At 39.6% G+C, this 18,735-nt stretch overlaps 1 protein-coding gene across 1 annotated transcript in view; it reads left to right on the forward strand.

Moving 5' to 3' along the window:
* Positions 1 to 18,735, forward strand: part of THSD7B (thrombospondin type 1 domain containing 7B) — a 2,208,177-nt gene that overhangs the window by 1,236,108 nt on the left and 953,334 nt on the right. Inside the window, exons 9-10 of the mRNA XM_085647534.1 lie at positions 618 to 806; positions 6,180 to 6,414. Coding sequence (XP_085503660.1) covers positions 618 to 806; positions 6,180 to 6,414 — 424 coding nt within the window. The remainder of the gene's footprint in view (positions 1 to 617; positions 807 to 6,179; positions 6,415 to 18,735) is intronic.

Genomic DNA, 18,735 nt, shown 5'->3' on the forward strand with positions numbered 1-18,735 from the left:
TTTTTCAAAAATATTTTACTAAACCTGGATGGTGAATATCTATATGATGAAGAAGTTCTTTGATTGTACTTTGAGTGTAAAACTTGTCAAATATTTGTATATTAATAGACTGTTCTTTCAAACAGTGTGTCCTAAAAATGTTTTATGATTTATTTGTGCCAGTTGTTAAATTGACTGCACTTATTATCAGAAATCTGTCCACATACTAAATTATTTAATGAGAACTTAAATTATTTCAATATCGATGCATTAAATGTTTATGATTGCTCTAAACCATTCCTTCTCCAGCAGAGCCATGTCTCTTTGTCAAACTTGTCCCCATGATCACATACATTGTAAGATATATTTATGCATTGAATATCTTGCAATGTATTCAGTGTCTTACTTAATCCTTAACTTATCACCATTATTAAACCCAAGTTGTTTATGTTATCCAACACACTGTATTGAGCAGACATGCTTGGTATCTAGACTTGAGTGCTAAATTGCTGCTGCCGCCGTTAACTATCCTATGAATAAAAATATATGTGAGTAAATAAATAAATAAAGATGTAGATTGTTTTAATTTGTCTGTCTAGGTTAATCCTACTTCATCCTCTGGTATCCTTTATTTGTAGGGGAGGATGTTGCAAATGAACTGTGTTCAGATCCTCCACCTTCGCAAATGGTTTGTGAAGTGCCTTGCCGTGCAGATTGTGTTACTACAGAATGGTCAGCCTGGTCTGTGTGTTCTCATTCATGTTCCAGTAAAAAATCTGAAGGAACACAAAGACGGACAAGGTCCATTCTGGCGTTACCAGGAGAAGGTGAGTAAGAGTTCTGTGTTAGGTAAAATTTATCACTCTTTCATCTGTGAAGTCCCCCACCCCCCCTTTCATGGAGAGCTAGCCCTTTGGTTTCATCATTCAATTTTTTAAGTTTTGATTTTCCCATCCAATCAATAAACCTGCAAATTGGCTCCTGTGAGGCCACACAGACGAAAGCTTGTAGTTGCTCTATAGGTACTTTCATTTAGGGAGGGAATATGTTACACTCTCATAGAACAGACTGATGGCTACAAGTGCTAGACTTTCAACTGCATTTTCCGAGCAACCTTTTGAATTCACACATCGAATCAATAGAAAAATCTATAAATATGTGAAGTTGCAGAGGTTTTCTCTGGGAACTTTGTGAAGCACTTTTCAAAACCTTAAAGTCTGTGTAATGTTCACAGAGGTTTTGAAGTGTTTATTTTCAAAAGAAGGTTATCAGATCCTGTTAGGACCATTATAAGGAGAGAACGAGGAGTTACTTCTCACTGTGCGTATGTAACAGAAAACAAATACATAGAGGTGAGTGAGCCACCAAAGGACCGAGACAGATGTCTAGCACTGCTTGCTGTCCTTTGAGGCTCACTTGTAGAAAAAGCTGAGCAATCTTTGCCTAATACTGGGACATTTTGGGCTTTAATTTTTAGGAATATGTTTACATTACAGTTTACCTCCGAATTTGCAATCCAACAGTTAGGCAGGATTGTTCTTCTTTCTTAGTACAATTTCTTACTATGGAGCAGCAATATCCTGTGTAGGTCCGGGGTATGCAGATTAAAGCAGTGTTTTCAGGCTAACAGCTGTGAGAAAAAAGTTCCTGGAAATTAGTGTTTGTATACTAATTTTCACTTAAAACTCTTACCAGCAAGAGAATCAGATCACTAATGGTGTTTTTAGTGGGTTCTTTCCAACAGAATCTACCAGAGCTCAACATTTTACTGCTGATCTTCTTTAACAAAACACTTCACAACCTTTGGGAACATTACACAGACTGTAAACTTTTGAAATACTTATATGTTCAGATTTCTCGGCCCAACTGCAGAGTCTTCGCACACATATGCACATGTTTTAGCTGTAAATGTGGGTAGGGTGCAGGAGAGTGGTTTTCCAAAAAGCCGCAGGCTTACTCCAAAAGCGCTCAGGATTAGGGAGGAAAAAGAGTGGTTTAGGGAGGAACATCATCCACTCACATACGAGTAACCTATTCCTATTTCCAGGGATGGAGACATGTAACTTTCACTTTTTAAGTTAATTTAGTCTCTGTGGGCTTGTTCTATAAATGTAAACTTACACTTTTGTGTGAGTTTCTGAGTGTTTGCTATTCACAAAGGTATTTTACTAGTAGCATTGTTACGACTGTGGAGTCTCTGCACACAAAAATAGGACTATCCTATATTCTTATGTGCTGCGATTCCGCAATTGTAAATATACTAATAGTAAAACACCTTTGTGAATTTCAAACAATTGTAAACTTACACAAAAGTTTATTTTAACTATGTCACTCAGCCCAGAGTTTGTGAATAACGAAAAGTAGTAAACTTTCACCAAAGTAAATCATGCCCAATGAGTACAAATGACAACTGACTGTCATGAATGGCATGATCATTAAGGCAGAGGGTACCGATGTTTCTAAATTCAGGTTTAAAAATGATCACTTAATAAAGAGATCATTGTTGTAGTTTCCAGATTTTCAATGTCTTCCTGTTTAGACCATTGGATTGTATTTTATTTTGACGTCAAGTTATTTGATCCTCGGTGATTGAACTGTCCCACAAAATATGGCTTATACAAAATAGACCCCTTTTTTGGATCCAGACACTCAGGACATATTTTCAGCTAAATTTTTCCATAAGGAATAGCTGCAAATATGATTTGTCATTCTGATATCTTGCAGGAGCCAAAGAAGCCTCTGAGCGAGATGGACCTTTACAGAAAATAACAAAAACTTAATTGTTACAGCTTCTACAGAAATTGCTGGTTTAAAATGCAGTTTATTTGTTAGTATGCAGATTTTAACTACCTCAGTCGCACCCATTTCATTTAACCTCCAGAGAGCACAACTGCATTGTAATATGGCTTCTTTCCAGAGTGTGACAATAGTCACTGCCCCCTTCTGGGATCCATGTTGCTTGACTGAAAAAAGACTTTCAACAAAAGCCATGAGTCATGCCAAAATTACACGGCATCTCCGCAAACAGCACGGGTACGAGTTCGAGTAATGGGGACCACCTATTCATAATAGTCTGAACATGCCTAGTGCTTGTCTACATGTTTATACAACAAAAAGTGTGATGCACACATGGGTGTATAAGCTGTCCTCACCATAGTGATCTAATTCAATCTAGCCGGACACTGTGTGATGCACACATGAGTGCATGTTTTCCTCATGTATATGTTTTATTGTTCATATGTGTGTCTTTGATTATCGTTTGTGTTTTTTTTCTACAGATGACAAGTCCTAACAAATCTACTGCAAGTTAGCTCTTGTAAACTATGAGAAAATTAATAGGGTTTCTCTCACTATACGCACCTTAGCATGTGCTCACTAAATTCACTTAAGACTGATTGATACTCCCTCAGTCTGTTTTCACATTCTTGGTCCTGACGAAAGCCAGCATATGGTAGTGACTGGCTGAAACATGTACACCGATCCGACCTATTATAGGATACATGAACTAAATGTGTATATTTTAAAACATTTCCTGGACCTATTCCAGCCCTAGAAACTGCGTGAGATAGAAGTAAATCCCTTACCAGGGTGGGAAATGGAAGAATACACTCAAAAAGGGAAAATATGATTCTCCGTGGAGACATGAAATGTTGTCAAAAAAGAAATAGCACTCACTCAAACCATTTTCTTATGCATTTTTAGAGAATCTAGGTCCTGTCTTCAAAAGAAAATGTACACATGAAAATGTATACTTACACTTTTTAGCAAATGTACTACTTTTGCCTATTAACTCATTTATAGGGCAAATGTACATCAAGATGTAAACTTGCATATTTTCACCCTCAAATACAGGGGGTGGAGCCAAATGTATGAGTGTAACATTTATCCTACTAGTACCTATACATATTCAGGCAGAGTTCTCTGCAACGGAGTGGAGAACTCCCTATGGTAAAGGATATAAAGGATATAAGCAATGTTAAAAGTTTAATAAACTTTAAAAAATAATAAAAACTTTTTTATGTTAAATATTAATGTACATTTATTTTAAATCTACAACACAATAATTTGGAATTAAATATTCATCTAAATTAAATCTATTAAGTTAAAATACAAATGATGTTAGACCTACATCTCATCTAAAGTAACCTGCTTATATTTATTTCATCATGTATCAAAATGTACAAAAATGTATGTAGAATTAATTTAAATTAATTTACACAAAAATGTATTTTTCCATTTATTTCCACATTAATAAAAAGTTGCAAAAATGCTTTATATTATGAAATGCTTAGATATTTTCAAAAAGTTGAAATGAGTGAATGTAATGTAACATTATTTTGTATGGAATACTATTTTAGGTTCCTGCTTTCATTATTATCAATGGGAGGGTGTGTCAGTACCAGTGGTTGAACATACATAGTGCTGGGCCTAGTCCTGGTCTGAGCATGAGTGCATTTACTGCTGTTTAGGGTAATTTTTGGCTGTAGGAACTTTTGAAGTGCAGTGTGTGAATAGGAATGGGCTTATTCATTTGTGGGAGGGTGCATATCAATTCCTAAACTCCTCCTTAGCTCTCCCCTAATCCCCTCCTTAGTCTTCCATACGCACCTCTCATTTAATAGTAAGTGTTCTCGCCACTCCCCTTGCCCTCCTATATTTACTACTGAAATGTACACTTATGTGTGTAGAGATTTCCATCTTCAGGGCAGTGATCTCCAACCAGAAAAGATAGGAGAGACAGAGACCTCTGCAGTCAGGTTAGTGAATAGCGTTTCCCTAGTATGTGATAAGTACTATTGTAGTATTAATAAATGTACTACAAAATGCAGTTGTACATAGATCCCTCTGCATAACCAATGCATGAAGAACTGCCTTCTATTACAAATAAATTGAAATTCCCAGACATTTTACATGAGTATTATTGGAAAAAGTTGGGAGATCCAAAATGTGTAAATCCAGTGCAGCTTGTAGCAGTAAGACTATGGGTCTTGATTTGCAAGTTCATTCCTTTTAGTCGTCAATAATATCAGCAATCCAATAGAACACAATCTCTCAGATTCAAATTGAAATCAAGGAAAACTAGTCTTCAAGAGATAAGCATTTCCAGTGCACCGAGTCTAAAAACAAGTTGTATACCTTTGACCCTCACAGGCTCTATATTCTTGCTTTTACTGATGTATCAAATACTGTTGTGGCAAGGTACTATCTGAGCATCTTCATGGCTGTTACTAGAAATACCCTTCAAGCTACAGCAGCCCAAATGAGGTATATCACTGTGCTGGTAGAGAAACACAACCTGAAAGACATTCAAGAATGGTACATGTATTTTAAACACTGCAGGAAAAATGTCATTGTGCCCATCTGCATTGCTCTACATTGACAAGCAAAACAAATTGTTACCATTTTTCATTAATGAGGCACCCCCCCATGTGTGCCTAAGACTGATGCCAGAAAATGCAGGACCAGGTAACACTTCCGAAAAAGGGTCACACCTTGCTTGCCCTTGCCCCAACTCATTCAGAATTATGATCTTTATAAATTCCAAACATATATGTTTTATCAAATCACGAATAAGAACAGTGCAGGTGCCTAGCTCTTGTGATGTAAGATGCGGTTCAAGTTCTATTTGCATCGCTTTTACTAACTTGGGGCAGATGCAAGCATTAGAATGAGAATATTTGCAGCCACCTACTATTCCCATAATATTCCAAAATGAATAGAAATTACCCAACAAAAAGCAATTTCTTCCACAGAAAGAGTGCATCCTCATATCAAGACACCACTCCCACTCTAAAATAGCTGGTAAAACATAATTGTGATTTCAGCAGCACCAGTGAACATGGCTGCTACTGCCTGAACTTTGCACCAGAATGCTAAGGGGAGAGTGGGTAGGAAAAGGGTAAACTGCATCTCCTATAAGGAAGTACCAGCTTTTAGTGACACAACTAGACACCTACTTCTTGTTCCAATGACTCCTATGAACCCAAGTCATGGAAACATTTCTCCAGCCCGTCATATCAACACAAGTTTCATGGAATGAGGGTGGACATTTCATACTTGCTCATCAGTTAGCTACTCACAGAATCTCCAGCATTTTCTTTGACAGAACATGTATTTGCTTTTTGTATTACATGCTCATGTGATAATGTTTGTAAAATACGTTTGGATAATAAACGTGATATTCTATTATTTACATGCAGGTGGAAAACATTGTCCTACCACTGAAGCTCTCCAAGAATATAGACTATGCAATGATCACGCCTGCACTTCATTTTACTGGGAAACCTCAGCATGGGACCCTTGTTCTGAAGGTTCCATGGCGACCACTCTTAATGCTACTATTTACTGGAATGGAGCAGATACCTGTGGAGTAGGAATTCAAACCCGCAATGCATTCTGCATGAAACATAATGCTGGCCAGGTGACAGCCAAAAGGTAATTCAAATAATATGCATTGCTAAATATTATTTTTTACAATATTTACTCGAGAATAAAATATGAAAATCATGGCAGATTATAAGGTTTGAATACAAGTAGGGGATTTTTCCATATAATCAAATGCGTAGGTACGCTGCCGTGTACTCCCATAATATTTGGAGGTGACCGGAAGTGTGATTCACACCACAAAACAGTTTGGTGGTTGATACAAGGATATTAGAGTGTTGCCTTGTAAGACAACACCACAGAATAGGGTATGAGTCCTATATTTTCCTAGTTCCTCAAAACTAAGGTGATGATTTATTGCCTGGGTTTTCGACCACCAAGGTGGTGGCTCTATGTCCTCTACATTGTGTCACAGATAGGTTTGCTTTCTCTAAGAACCAATGTGTGCATACTTAACATGATTAATGTAGCTCGTACCAAGATGGACCATCCTAGAAATGGAGGCAGACAATAAAAAACTGGTGAGTACTGAGTATTTAAAATGCTTGCATACACCCGCAGCACGATAAGGAGAGAAAGTGTGTTGGCAGTGAAAAGACAGCTGCCATAAAGGGGATACATTTCCAGTGGCAACATTTCAAGGCAAATTTAAATCACTGTATACAACCATTAGGGTTGTAGATTTCCTCTTTTCAGTGGTCCCTACGACCAATTGAATGGAGAATACACACAGCCACAGCGGGGACCTCAAAAATAGTTTCTACACTGGGAAAGCATTCAGTGATGAACGGGGCCACTGCCTTGTCAACTAATGCCTTCCATGTTGGTTCACACAGTAGGAACTGTCCATCTAAGAAAGCTTTTACCTTTAAGTTAGTTTTTCTTTCACAAGTGGTGGTTGGTAACCTTCTTAGACTTTGTGACCTCTGGAAAGGATGCAAACAGTTGATCCATTTAATTGTGAGTCACTAAGAAAAGGGGATGACCTCATTACTTTGTTATTCCCAATGTATTAACATGCATATATTGTGAGGCATTATAAGAATTACAGCTCACTTCGAATTATGACATATTGAATGTTTATTTATTTATTTATTTGCAGGTTTTTATAGCGCTAGAATCGACTCCGACTGGAGTATCTCTGCGCTTCTGGCGGGTTAATCCTTTATCAAGAGTGAAACATGCGAGGGTCACTAGATCGCATTTATGAACAACAAGGTTTTAAGTTGTTTCCTAAACATCAAGTGTTCGGAACACGGACGAATAGCTACAGGGAGACAATTCCACAATTTAGGTCCCAGCACTGATAGGGCCTTATTTCCGTGCCTGGCCTTCTTGGCACGCGGTACTACCAGTAGATGCCCATTGCTGGATCTGAGCATTCTGGAGGGAATGTATGGAATAAATTTATTTTCCAGGTATAGTGGACCTTGTCTATTTAGGCTCTTATGTATTAGGCAGCAAATTTAAAATTTTATCCTTTGACGGATTGAGAGCCAGTGTAGTTCTTCTAAAAGTGGCTTTGATGCTGTTCTTAGAGGGGCATTAAGAACAAGGCGAGCCGCAGTATTTTGTATCACCTGGAGTCTATTCAATACTCCCTCATTTGCAGAAAGCAACAGACCGTTGCAGTAATCGATCCGACTCATGACAAGGGCCTGCACCAGCGTCTTCCTGAAGTGGTCCGGCAGCAATGGCAAGACTTTACGTAGCAGGCTAATAGTATGGAAGCATACGCCTGTGACATAATTAGTATGTTGTTTTAGTGACAAATCCTGGTCAAGGCGAATCCCCAAGTTTTTAACAATCTGTTTGGGCTCAGGTACTACGCCTAGACCAGGTGGCCACCAGTCTGGAGTCCAGAGTATTTTGGCTTCTCCGAACAACATGACCTCCGTTTTGTTGACGTTACACTGTAAGTAGTTAGTGGACATCCAGCATGCTACAGCTTCCATGCCTGCAGAGAAAGAGCTCCTCAATTCCGAGGTAAGGGTCTTAAAAGGGAAGAGGAGCTGCGTGTCATCAACATATGACACGGGGATGAAGCCAAATTTACGCATCACTCTTGCCAGGGGAGCCACATAGATGTTAAAAAGCGTTGGGCTTAGACAAGAGCCCTGTGGTACCCCTTTCAAAACTTTTACCTCTGCTGAGCGATACGTACCCATGGTGACAGTCTGGGTACGATCTGAAAGGAAGCTTCTCAGCCATGCAAGGGCTTTGTTCTTAATCCCCACGTTCGACAACCGGTTAATAAGAATGTTATGAGACACGGTGTCGAACGCTGCTGATAGATCTAATAAGACTAAGATCACGGAATAGCCTTTATCTTGGAGCATGTGTAGGTCGTCCATAACAGACAGTAGTGTAGACTCTGTGCTGTGTTTTGGCCTGAAACCAGATTGAGAATGGTCAAGGCCGCCCACAGCTTCAACAAAGCTGGAGAGGAGTCTGTTAACATACTTTTCTGTAAGTTTTCCCAGAAAAGGTAACAATGAAATTGGCCTTAGGTTGGATAATTTGGTCCAAGCAGTGGTGGTATTTTTCCTAATCGGCCTAACTAGTGCACGTTTCCATTCTCTGGGGACAGATCCTGTACTCAGGGACAGATTGACGAGTTTTTCGATAGTAGGACATAGTGTGTCAAATAGAGTGGGCATTAATCTGGCTGGAATAATATCGTCAGGACTGCCACTTTTAATCTGCTTGGCCAATACAGATAGATCCTCATAAGTAATGGGGGGGAAGATGTCCAAAGTATTTATGCCATGATTAAATTCTGTGTTTTGGAAAGCAAGAACTGTGTCGGTAGCCATGGCATTATTAGACTCCACAATTTTCTCATAAATAGTATCGATTTTATTGGAGAAAAAAGATGATATACCATTACAGAGCTGTTGAGACGCAAGTTCAGTGCTTTCACATGCTGCCGGTTTAACAAACGAATTGAGCACCTGGTAAAGGACCCTGGGAGAATTCCCTGCAGCCGTAATTTGAGATGTTATATGAATTTTTCTCGCACTCCGGATAGCTTTATGATAGATGGTTAGTGAGTCCCAATAGTGCTTTCTATCACTCTCCAAATGGGAGGTTCTCCATATTTTTTCCAGCTTCCTGGCTGCTTGTTTTAGTGTTTTAAGGTCTTTAGAGAACCAGATTTCCTGTTTATTAGCAGGCCGAGATTTGAAACTCTTTATAGGGGCTATATTATCTATGGCTACTCTAGTTGCTGTTTCCAGCTTCTTTAGGGCGCTTTCAACATTTTCTGACATAGTAACAGAGGGCTCTATAAAATTACTGGTAAAGACTTCTTTATTAACTTTATGCCACTGCCGTCGGAGACAAGGCAGAGAAATTGGTCTGTGCAGAGAGTTATTAAGGTGTGAAGTATAAAATTCAATAATAGAATGGTCAGTCCAACTTACTTGAGTGGGAGGAGTACATGTGACTGTAGGAAAATTAGTTAGAATCAGATCTAATGTGTGCCCTGCCCGGTGCGTTGGCCCAGAATTTCTTTGAGTTAGCCCAAGTAGAGATAGATCATTTAGTACGGACTGTGCCTCTTTGCAGTCTTTCAAATTACTGTGTATGTTAAAATCCCCTACCATTAAAAAGTCCCTGTCAATGTTAATATGTGGGGCAAGAGCCTCAATTAGCGTATTGGAGAAATTAGTACATGGTCCTGGGGGGCGAATACTAGAGTACCCATCTGTATGTTTTTAGGGGAATGATAGAATTTGAAAACCAATAATTCGATAGCTGGCGAGCTCACTTCAGCCAAGATGGTGCAATGAATGTCTTGTTTATGGACAATTGCTATCCCTCCTCCTGCTTTACTAGGGCGATCCAGCCTAATTATTTTGTAGCCTGAAGGAATTGCTAACGTGATCGCTGGAGTAGAATGGGGTTTGAGCCAGGTTTCTGTAAGGGAACAAAAATCCGGTTCACTGGTAGAAATTAAATCCCATACTTCTGACGTGTGTTTGGGAAGAGACCTAATATTACAGAGTAGGTTTTTACTTCCAATAAAGGTTTTACATCTATTCGTACTAGCGCTAGCAGAGTAGGTGGGAGGAATAGTGCTCTTATTAGGGCAAGTCTCGTGAATAAGTATGCCAAACTGAGCTCGACAAAAGCGGCAAGAAAATGGGCTGTCTAACTGGAGACACCTTCCCATCATACACTCTTGTAACTGACGTTGTTTTCCGCCTATATCATGAAGTACCTGAGCAGAGTAGGTCATCCTGGAAGTAGGCTGAAGAGGGTAGTCAATAGTGTTAGGCCCCATGGCCCCTGGCCTCGTCCTGTCGCGGACGGGCGCAGACGGGCAGGTCTTTGGCTTGTCTTCGGCGCCGTCAATGGCGCCCCTCTGCGCGCAACCGCTGCGCGCTATGACCTCCGAGGGGCTAAATAGCCCTGTGTGGAGTGTTGTTAGAGCGCTAACCGCTCGACTGTTCCGGGGTTGCTGGGCGTGTCTTGCTCTTGTCTGTTGGGTTTCCCTTGCTCAAGGTAAGCCCCTTTTTATGGTATAATCATTGTGAAGAATAAAAACCTTTGATGCATTAGCGCCATATTTCTTTGCAAATGAAGAATGTATATTACATGTTGTTACAAAGTGGTAACATTATTTATCAAGCCAGGCCCTTTTCATTACTGGACTATGTTTATAACATACATCATGACATAATCACAATGGCCCAGATGCATTAGCCATTTTGCGGTCTCCAACCCTGCAAAGTGATAAATTTGAGGGGTTGCAACCGCAAAATGGCTTTTTGGTATTCACTAAGCCCGGTTTGCAATTTTCTAGAGGCTTACCATATCGCAAAATGGTTCTAGAAATAGGTGCCAAATACCAAACTGGAAGAGGTGTGTTTAGGTTGTCACTTTCAAACTGCTATTGGATATTAGCTGTATCTATGATCTGAGTTCACTTTCTGGTTGCAAACTATTGAAAATGTACTAACTCCTCAAAATAGGTCGTAAATTATTTTCAAAAGAGAAGGGATCGCTTTGAGACACCTTCCACTTCATGAATGGCAAAACAACTTTGTTGTGGAGTGGGCACTGGCGCACAGAAGCACTACCAACTCTCAAACAAACTTTTATAAAAAAAAGAAAACCTTTCTTTTTAAATGCAGCCCTTTTTTCCTTAAGGAAAACGGGCTGCATTAAAAAAAAGGTTTACTATACCTCACAGACATGGTAGCCTTCTGACCCTAGCAGTCCACTATCCCCATGAAGTTCCCTTGTGATTAATATTCATGAGGTAGGTCAGATTGCTACCCATCCTCAATGGGAATTAAACTTGATTCACAAAAACAATCAGTGCACAATTTGCAATCAGTTTGTGCAAAAAGGTTCTCAGTACATCTGGCCCCTCTGTTCCAGAGGCAAGTATGAAAACGTGCAAGCAGGATATGCTTTGATGTAGACAAGCACTGAATATTCCATAATTAGATTCAATCAACAATTCACATATTTGTTGAGCCTATCCTTACACAATTAGATGAAAGCAAGTAACTTTGGCATTTCTTCTTTTGTCTCCTTTTCTCATTGCCACTCTTAGGAATTACTTTTCACAGATGCTATCCTCAATTTCAAAGCATCAATTCCTTGCTAATTACTTTGTGCATTGTTAATGAGGTTGGGGATTTGGTACCTAGTCTCTAATTCCTATTGTGTGCCACAGAGCAGCACTTCAAAATATGAGCAGCTTGTATTGAAGAAAGTTAATTAAAATTCTGAGGTTAATGAGATCAAATGGTTTAACTAAACCGTGTCTGGCGTCTAACGATATAGTTTATTGATCTTCATGCATAGAGTGTAGCAACTGGTATGTCCTACTAATTTTCTATAGATAGGATAAAAAAAATAAGAATAAGTGCATTGTGCAGTATGTGTAGCATCGGTTAACATATTTAGGACATGATCTCTCGGTGATCCGCCCATACTTATGCCATGAAATAATATATCATGGAAGAGGGAATGCGTGTGCGTGAGATAAAGTAAAATGTAACTCTCAAAGTTCTTCTCGCTCTAATTGCATCGCAGAGCAGGGGCAAGGGTAGCTGGTGGCAGCCAAACACCTCTGGATTGATGGCTCCGAGGGTATCATGGGGGCAGGCATTCGTGAATCCGAGCTTATCCCCCTAGAGCTGCACCCATGTCGCTGCAGCGGCCCGCTGTGATGCTTCCTGAGCCACACCCACTCTGCTCTGCTCATCATGTCTGCTTCCTCAACGCCTCCTAGCAGAGGTGTTAACTGTAACAGTGGCCAAGGAAGCAGAGCAGCAGTAACGGTAGGAAAACTGGTGGCATCCTACAGCTAATGAAGTTTCATAAAGCTTCATTCAGCAGGCTGGGTGAGAGTCACAGAAGTGCATGTGGAAGGAACATTAAGACAGACCTAGGATCCCTTTCACAGCTAACCGTGAAGACTCAATCTTCATAGAAATTGTTCTAAGTCCTAAGGTTAGTCTATAGTGGGACCTACCTGATCATTGCATCGTACTCGCACTCCATTGCAATAGGACTTGTGACTTTTACCCTGATTTTCTCGACCATGTAACCATGGTTGGTGCTTTGTACTTTTTGTTGTTATTTTTATAATGTTCTCTATTTTTCTGAATTGTTTGGGGTTTTCTTGTGCTGCATTTCACTTTTTTGACTGATTGAGTACTGCACAATATTTGACATTTTGCCTCTAAGTTTAGCCTGGCTGCTTTGTGCAATCTACTAGAGGGTTAGTACAGCTTTATGTAGTGTATTTTGTGGATTATCCTGACAAGTATTGTGATTATTATTTGATGTGGGGTTTCAACCCCATTAACACTCCAATTGTTTACAGATGTCTAGAGCTGAGGAGACTTTTTGTATTATCTGCCTATTGGTGAAACCTGATGCTGTTATCTATGACTAGAGCACCGAGCATCTATATGTAAAGGATAAAGGTGGCAGGAGATAGATTAGAACCCTGGGGGACTCCACAGGTAATTGGGATCTTTTGCAATTTGGAGGTGACCATGCAAACAAACTGGTGTTGGTTGGAAAGTTAGAAAGAGAACAAGTGAAGAACATTGCTGGTGAATCCCATTCAAGGCTCCAGGGTGAATATGGGGGTGGGGTGGTCGACTGTGTTCAAGGCAAATTTGAGGTTCAGCAAGGTTAGGAGGCAGGGGTCTTCTTCATCTTTAGTTAAGAGGGCATTGTCTACGATGTGTAAGGTAATGGTCTCATTGCTGCAGGGTGATCTGAAGCCAGACTGGTAATCTTGCAAGAGATGGCTAGCAGTGACGCGATCTTGGAACTAAACATAGGATGTTTTTTCAGTGATCTTGATGGTTAATGGTAGGTTAGTGATGGACTGGTAGTTGGCAAGATCATTCGGGTATAGTGTAGATTTCTTTAGCAGGGGACGGCCTGAGAGGGTCTGTTTTGAGAGATTCTGAAAAGATGCCGTAAGTAAGGGAGGCATTGTAGTCCCATTAACCGATGCTGTTTCCCCTCTCAGTTTATTGGAATCATTAGTTGGGTCAGCAAACCCAAAGGCAATTTTGTACCCAGCGTACTATAGGTTTACAAACCCAAATGAGGTCCTGTGAACCCCCAACAAAATATGAAAAAGTACATGGACAAAGACCTTCATAAGTAAGGCGGGAAGCAGGGCTATGGTGCAGGGCCTAGCCCTAGCCCCACTGTGCATGGTAGAAGGATGTGAGCAAACAATTGACTGCCTGCTGGGGATTGGCTGTCAGCAGTGATTGGTAGCAACCAGAGACAAGTTAAGCACAGGACTTGGCTAGAGGTCAGGCCTTGTTGCTACTCAGTGTGCGCAGCTGAAGATTGTATTGATTGGGAGATGGACATCCATGGAGTCTGGGCACAGACCCTGCAGCGTATGACCAATGTACACCCACAAAACCTGTTCAGAGAAGGGTTTGGCCAATGTTGCTAGATTGGGAGCAAAGCCAATAAACCTCTGAGCTTGAACACATGAATTCCATGAATGGTGTTTCAATTTGTCATGGAGTGTGCTTACTTGATGAAGCACTTGTATTATTTTTTTAACTGTGTTAGTATTTAGGAATTTGGCCAAAATCACAAATTCCATTCCTAGGGAAAACCCAAAGAGAAGGGAAATCCTAATGACTGGATATAAGCACCACAGGGAGATTGATATGAACAGAGTCAAGGAAATGTTCCACAAAAATATCAATTGCTCCTGAATTTATGAGTAGGCAGGTGCAATTTTGTATTCAAGAAGTGGGACCATCTCCCTGTATGTTTTCAGTTGTTTGTGAATTTACAAAGTTCATAAATTACCGATGTTCATGAAATGTCCAAATGAAAAAAAAATTACAAAAAGGTATCATCAGCCTTGTGGTTATTTCCAGTGCCTAGTAGACACATACGTGGATAATTAGCTTAAGCTATAGCTTGCAATCAGCCCCTGCCCAAACACATCGATGCATGACCATGAGGGTGCACAGCTAGGTTGTATGTACAAATACTAGAATGCATGAATTGTATCTTGAGTGAGATTGGCTACGTCTCCCCATTACCAATTCTGTGGCCCAGGGAAAATAATTTACATAATGTCTGCCACTTGCCTGCTTTAATACCCATCTTCCTAAGGATTGTCAGGTGGATTAGTCAAGTTACATTTAGGGCAACATTATTTTCCTAGTAGGCAACACTAAAGCCCCCACACCATATAGGGCCCAGTTAACTATTCTTAGGAAAATAGCAGGAGTGTTCATCACATTGACTTAATTGTGGCCTTTGGCGTGGACGAGTATAGAGTATCCTTGATATGTTCTGCAAGACAATTCGCCAGTACCCCCAGTCAAATGAATATTGTATATAAGATTGGCAAACCCCAGGGATCTTATGAGGTCTCTAGCTCTGTTGAAGAGGTTGACAACTGTCTCATTGACAGTACAAAGTCATCAAAATCCAAAACAGAACTTGAGTTCTGTGATATTCGCTATTAGACCCAGAGATCCACAGGACTAGGCTAGTGACTCCTGAGAAATCACATGCAGTCAAGAAGGTGTTCAAAAAAAATATCAAACTATATCCTAATAATGTACAAGAATTTAAAGCTAATAACAAATCCATGTATTAAATTTAGCACAACTAAATATTAGGAGAATTTCTTTTATGATTAGGGGAGTCATTGCTAACCCAGTGGAGAACTTCCTAATCCTCCGTACCTGGTGTCTAGCATTCTTTCCACTCCCCATAGGTAATTCGACACAAACTGTCTGCCAGGAGAGGAGTGCCTGGGTTCTGTAACAAAAGAAATTACCCTACTGCCCTTGGATGGGGGAAAGATAGCTGGAAGGCTTTTAGTAAAAGCACTAGGGGTTTCCCTAACTCCTCTGCTAGAACACATTGGTCACATAAAGGTAATGCAAGGACATCATCTCCATGCCCTGAGGCATTTAGGGATCGAAGGAGTTGAACCACGATGCAGCAGCAAGTCTCCAAAATTATAACAATCTTTCAAAACATGCAATACCTTGGTTGGCAAAAAGCTCCTTTCAACAGTTTATGATTAGTACAAGAACCTGAGCTAGTGCTAGGCTACGGGAAAAGAATATGATCGCTTTTTAACATTATTACACAAATAAACACACAACAATACAAGGGTGCACATTTAGAGCTACAACTAATTTACAGTGCACTGGCTCATTACAGCGGCAATCTGGTACCACCTTACACTTTTCGACTCACAATGGCAGCCTGTTAGTCTGCCAATGAGTCTCATCTGTTCAAAGTCAAAAGGGACAGCTTCAGCAGTATTGATTGTTTTAGATGGGATTTTCTTTTGGTTTTAATGTATTTTAATTTTATGCTCCGGCTGACATTGTTGATCACCCCTTTGCATTCAACAAGCTACCATGATTGTTAATATGAAGTAGCAGGGGAAATACTAATATGAAGCTGTACTAGAAGACATTTTTGACTGTATCCACAGCAATTCACTCCGTTTCTAGAGTCATTTGTATGTGCTCTGTATAAATCACTGACAATTTAATTCTCACTTAATGGGGCTCCAGTCATTAAATTATACTTATTATTTAGTAAGAGCAAACATTATGGTGATAGCATCCACTTTTAGAATTGTACAAGGGTTTCCAGCATTAGTGGGTACTAGATAAATGCCCAAAGTCTACATCTATCTTGATGCAGATTTACCTTAGTGGTAACTCAGCATGATATCTGGTTATTGTGTATTCAGAAACTTTTCAAGAACTTTAGCAATTGCATTTTTAGTGTCTATTAATATAGCTTTCGCCTGGAGAGATGGCAAATGCTCAATCTTTTCATTGCTAGTAGGAATGTGTTTGATACAATGTCTGTTTTCCATTATTTATTTTTATTTTGTCAAATGTGACATATAATGTCCCTATAGCCTCTTTCAAAAACAAATGGATTAATCTGAAAAAATGCATACACACTAGTAAACATCCATCACTTATGCACGAGAAAATATAATTATTTGCATTAACATGGGATGAGGTAGAGCTAAATTACATTGCAGGATTCAAGGCTATATGGCCATGCAGCCACAGCAATTTGAGTGGCTTGAATGGCAGCTGGAGAGAAGAGTTCACGCCAGTGCTTAATTTGATCGTGTGGTTTCAAGTGCTCCGCACTTGCACTTAATCATCAACGCAATGCTGTTCATGAGCTCCAGTTAAAACACATTCACTTATGGAGCGATTAAGTGATTTGCCCAGAATCAAAAGATGTTTAGCCAACGCCTAGACTCAAACCTGGTTCCCCCGATCCGAAGTGAGCATCTCTGGAGATTATGCCGCATCCTCGCCCCACTTTCATGGTTAGTAGTTGGTTCTGTTTTAGGTGGCACTAACAGGAGAAATAGGCTGGTGCAAGCTGCCTCCTGGCGAGAGCCCCGGCACTCATTTGTTTTTACAAATTAACCACTGGCTCACACACATTAGGAGGCTGTGATGAAGACAGAAAATGTTTCTGATATTCTATCCCTCCTGAGAACGCCCTACTATCTTAAAGCAGTCCAGTTTTTGCAGACCATACCCAAACAATGTTCATTTTGGCTCTGTTATCACAAGGATGAATGCTGAAAATCCACTCTCTGACTCTAGATATATTAACAGATTTCATTCATTTGGAATAAATAAGTTGGGGAATATGTTTTCTAGGTGAACAAATGAGTCAATTTTAGACAGTTGTCCCTTCAAAGATTATTAACGGTATCGAAAAAGCTGGTTTGATTTCTCTTATTTGCAGTTGATGGGCACGGTTAAGGCTCTAAATCTAAGCTGGGGTAAGGAAAATTTCATAAAGACCTATGTAAGGTGGTCCAATGAGAAGGTGGGTGTTAACTTTTAAGAAAAAATAATTGGAAAATGCCCAATGAATAAGCCAATAATATGAAAATACTGCAATACTGTAGCATGTTAACGGTCTACTATTTGCCAACCCTTTGGTATAAATTTAACATTAAAGTCGCAACTTGATGTTCTAAATGTGTCTTACTCTAGAACAATGACCCATAGGCGTCATCGCTTTTGGCTCGGTATATCATTACGATGGTCCTGGAGGAAGACTTTCCAAATTACCAGTAATGAAATCTCAAGTGAACTCAAACCTAATCCAACAGCATATCTAGTAGGGATACTGGATACTGATATAGTGATGCAACCAGCAACAAAAAAAGTATCTCTACAGCTCTGATAATCCCCCAATCACTCATCACATTATATTGGAAGCTGACTCCCTCCCAACTTCCTAGTATTGGGAATGAAATTTAAACTTGTTTGCCACCCGGAATATTGTTACCGCTTTTGAAATGATGGTATATGAAGATTAGAGAATATATGGAGAAAAGTATAACTTTATCTGTACTTTGGCTTCTTTTAGACTTGTGATGAGAACTCTAATTGCCAGAGTAGAGGAAGGATGCATGCTAATATTATGTTAAAAATGCGTAGGAGTCTTACGATACATTGAATATTTTATTTCATTTTAAATTATAATATCAGTTTTTTCTCAGATTTTATCTATTACACTGACAGTCAATTGAAAGTTATGATTTATTTTGTGCATTTGCCCAAAAATTCAACAAACAAGACAAGTGTATTCCATTTTAAACAAATATATACTGGTCTTAGACCTGAGCAGAGTAAATAAAATCACAAAGGGTTCTGACAAAATGACTGGGTGAAGCTGAGGAGCGAATGGGATTCTTTACAGTTATTTTCTATGACAACGCCTTTACAGTGGCACACGTAGACGAAGCAGAATAAATCACAAATGAGGTGAATGTATTCTCTTAGATGCAAATTCACTCTGAAAGACTTTATTGCAGCATTCATT

This window comes from Triturus cristatus, chromosome 3_2 (assembly GCF_964204655.1).
Source record: "Triturus cristatus chromosome 3_2, aTriCri1.1, whole genome shotgun sequence".
In the NCBI taxonomy this organism is placed as follows: Eukaryota; Metazoa; Chordata; class Amphibia; order Caudata; family Salamandridae; genus Triturus; species Triturus cristatus.